This window comes from Vicia villosa, linkage group LG6, assembly GCF_029867415.1.
Source record: "Vicia villosa cultivar HV-30 ecotype Madison, WI linkage group LG6, Vvil1.0, whole genome shotgun sequence".
Classification (NCBI taxonomy): Eukaryota; Viridiplantae; Streptophyta; class Magnoliopsida; order Fabales; family Fabaceae; genus Vicia; species Vicia villosa.
In genome coordinates this window covers 91,735,002-91,738,772 of record NC_081185.1, presented here as the reverse complement: position 1 = coordinate 91,738,772, position 3,771 = coordinate 91,735,002, and the positions used below count along the sequence as shown (strand labels likewise).

The 3,771-nt window shown below is 31.2% G+C and overlaps 1 protein-coding gene across 1 annotated transcript; it reads left to right on the top strand.

Annotated features, from left to right (window-relative positions):
- LOC131609312 (probable glutathione S-transferase) lies at positions 1 to 1,089 on the top strand. Its single transcript, XM_058881000.1, has 2 exons — positions 1 to 409; positions 523 to 1,089. Exons 1-2 carry the CDS (start codon positions 89 to 91, stop codon positions 874 to 876), a joined length of 675 nt encoding a protein of 224 aa, XP_058736983.1. The 5' UTR covers positions 1 to 88; the 3' UTR covers positions 877 to 1,089.
- Positions 1,090 to 3,771: the final 2,682 nt, after the last annotated feature.

Below are 3,771 nucleotides of genomic sequence, written 5' to 3'. Positions count from 1 at the left end.
ATACTGGCTCTATATATAGAACTAGTAGATGTTACGCATAAATCATATAACCAAAAACCATTGTTTAAGCAAAAATTGAAGCATAAAGATGGCATCAAATCAAGAAGAGGTGAAGCTTTTTGGACTGAGAGGAAGTCCATTTGTAACGAGGGTAGATATAGCTCTAAAATTGAAGGGAATTGAATACGAATATTTGGAAGAAAAATTAGGAAACTTTAGTGATGCACTCATCAAATATAATCCAGTTTATAAGAAAGTTCCGGTATTAGTTCATAATGAAAAGCCCGTTTCAGAATCAATTTTGATTCTTGAATATATTGATGAAACATGGAAGCAAAATCCAATCTTACCTTCTGATCCTTACAAAAGAGCTTTGGCTCGTTTCTGGTCAAACTTCATAGATGATAAGGTAATTAATTATTTATTTACTCATTTTTAAGTTTCTATTAATTTTATTGTCATGGTTATTAATTATTGAATTAATTAATTATAATTTTTAATTATTTTAATTTGTTACAACAGTTTTTGGGTGCGGTAAGAAAAGCTACTTCTTCTCATGATGAAAAGGAACGTGAGGAGGGTTTTAACGAAGCAGAAGTGGCTTTACAGTTTCTTGAGAATGAACTCAAGGAGAAATATTTTGGTGGACAAGAGATTGGGATTGTTGATATTACTGCTGTCTTTATAGCTTTTTGGTTTCCTGTTATTGAAGAAGCTGCAGGGTTGAAGTTGTTTACTAGTGAGAAGTTTCCTAAGCTTTATAAATGGAGTGAAGACTTCAATAATCATCCAATTGTGAAGGAACAGTTGCCTCCAAGAGAAACACTTTTGGCCTTCTTTAAAGCTCGTTTTGAAAGTCTTGCTGCTTCAAAATAGATTATAGGGAATTTAAGGAGATTTGTGTGAAGTATTAGTTAACGAACTTTTATGTTGTATTAGATGATATGCACCCTTATTGAATGAAACATGTGTCCAACCACTTTAGTTGAAATTTACTTTTAAAGCGAGGAACTTATATGTGTTTCACTTAATAAAAAAAAATTAAAAAAAATTGAATATTAGAGAAATTGCTAAAAAAAATGTTACTAATAGTCTTCAAATTATAATGTTGAACAATATTTTTTCTATTGGCGTGTTTTATATATAGCCATTATTAAATTATTGGTGTGCTTTATATATAACTATTATTAAATTACAAGAATTTGATGTTTAAAAATAAAATATAGAACTACGTCTATAACTTATTTAAGTTGATTTGCTCCTCTTAGAATTTTGGTTTTGGTGGTTACCTAGTTTATCATTTATTGTTTTATTAATTAAGTTTCATTTAGGACTTAATTAATAAGAATTTATTATAAGCAAAATTTCATTGACAGGAGTATTAAGGATATTTAAATCCACTTAAAAAAACCGGGAACAAAGCTCGACAAAAAGAAAGATTTTCAACCAACTGAAACTTGAACTAAATACAAGAAAGGATATCTGCTAAACTCGTAAAAGTTACCCTTAATAGTAAAAATATTACTAATAAAAGACTAATTTCACATCTTCATTTTTTTTTCCATCCTAAGTCCGAAACGCACAAACCTCCGTCGTTACAAATAACATTGTTCCGAGTTCCAAATTTCCCACAACACTGGCAATCACACCATACCGTCCAAGCCATACTTAACTCTATGCCTCATGCATTCAAAAAGCCAAAGAATAAAACAATTCCAAACTCCCCCACCTAGCTCCACACAGAAACTGAACCAGAAAAATATATCTTTCCAAAGCAACTTAGAGAAAAGAGATTCTAGAAATAAGTGGTTCATAGATTCAACCTCAGTAGAGCAAAACACACAGAGAGTATCGTTAAAAGAAAAAACAATACCTCTGTTAAACAAGAGTTCCAGCGTCGGTAATATATCCATGAGGCTTCTCCATCAGAACATATAGTCAATAAGTTTAAGAAGTTATAAAAAAATTACAAGTAAAATTTGAACTTCAATTGTGTAGAAACATTCAAAAATATTGTCTTTAACCTTACAATTGCTTATAAAACACTCAAATTCAAAACCGTTTCTTTAGAACTCTCCTTTTTCCCTTATACTAGGCTTCCAACGCATCAAATTTCACTTATATGCTTCCTAATGGTACCATGATTAGTCCATTTATCAACCTGTTAGCATGCCATTAAGTTTCAAATTGTGGCGCATTCCAGATGGATTGTGCCATGATTTTTACAAAATTGAATTTTCTTTTCTTTGCTTCTAATTTCTTCTTTTGTCATCTTTCTTGGGTGTCTCAAATATTGCCCAAATCATCTTAAAACCATGCAATTACATAACAAATTACTACTTCAAATAATTCATTTGATAACGAAGCTTTCAAGTCACTAAAAAAACGAGGTATAATACCAAGGCGCGTCATGTTTTATAAAACCACATATTTCCTCGGTTTTTATTATAACTGAGGGGAAAAAGAACTCAATACATGTTTCGAATTCCAACTATTACATATTTTATATTTTTATTTGTTTATAAGTGTAAACTAAATGATATATGCCTTCGGTTTTTTTATTTAACTGAGGGATAAAATAATCAGATTTTACTATAAAAACACTTGTTAAACAAAGTTTACCTTAATCCTTACTTATATGAATCCGCCCCAAACTCGCAAGAATCATTCTTTAGGATGGATTACAAGATCGAAAAAATCTCCAATGTTCTTCTATCTTGAACAAAACATTATTTTTGCCCTTGCAATCTATCTTACATGAAATTATGGTACACATATACCATATGTCGAACCAGATGTCACGATACTATTAACAGATCAGTCACAAAAGCAATAACAAATATGTAGATATAATAAGTTGTTGAAAGTAAATAACACAGGTAATTGTTAACTCAATTTGATGCAACATCACCTACTATGGGGGCATCCAATCCAGGGAGAAAATCCACTATAATAGTATTAGTTTGAAGTTCTAAACAACCTCTTGTTTTACAAACTTCTCACCTAATCACTACCCGTGCTATTCCTATCTAAGACTCTCCTAGATATGAGACACGTCTCACTTCCATTAAGTAAAAAAACAGTGACAACCTAACAATGATAGTCAAAAGACATAAGACACTCTTCCAAGACACACAACCAGCTATGCTTAAAAGCTTATGACTGATGAACAAAGATAACGACACACAATCCACTATTGCTTAAAAGCTTGTGAGTGATTGCAAAATATAACCCAAAATCAATCCAACTTTACTATCAAAGTGATAAGAGAGTGGATCACAAAGAACAATGAACAAACAAAAATCCTAAAACAAAAACTTCAATCTCACGACTTAGTTACACATTAGGTTTTGGTTGTTCTTTTTAAATAGACTTCCAAAGGCATGGGCTTCGGTTTCTTCATTCAAAATATCCAAAACAGCAACTGCATAATCTTCTCCTAAAATAAGGAACAAATATCACTTGTTTCATAAAATGTCTCAACATCCTATTTTATGAAACAACTGAATAGTTGGAAAGAAACAGTTGTTGCAAAACAATCCTTCTTGTACTGTGAAAAATGAGAGATAAAATAGAAAAGAATATCTTAATAAATAAATCAAATATTCCAAGAACTAAACCCTAAACCTGCACTGATGTCTGGTATAACATGTCACAAGATTGTACACAATATATGTGTTCAGTGATGTCTGGCCAGCATGTCAAGACATCTATCACAATATTTTGTTGTGCTAAATGTTTTACCAAAATTGCTGCCAACCGTAAAATCAC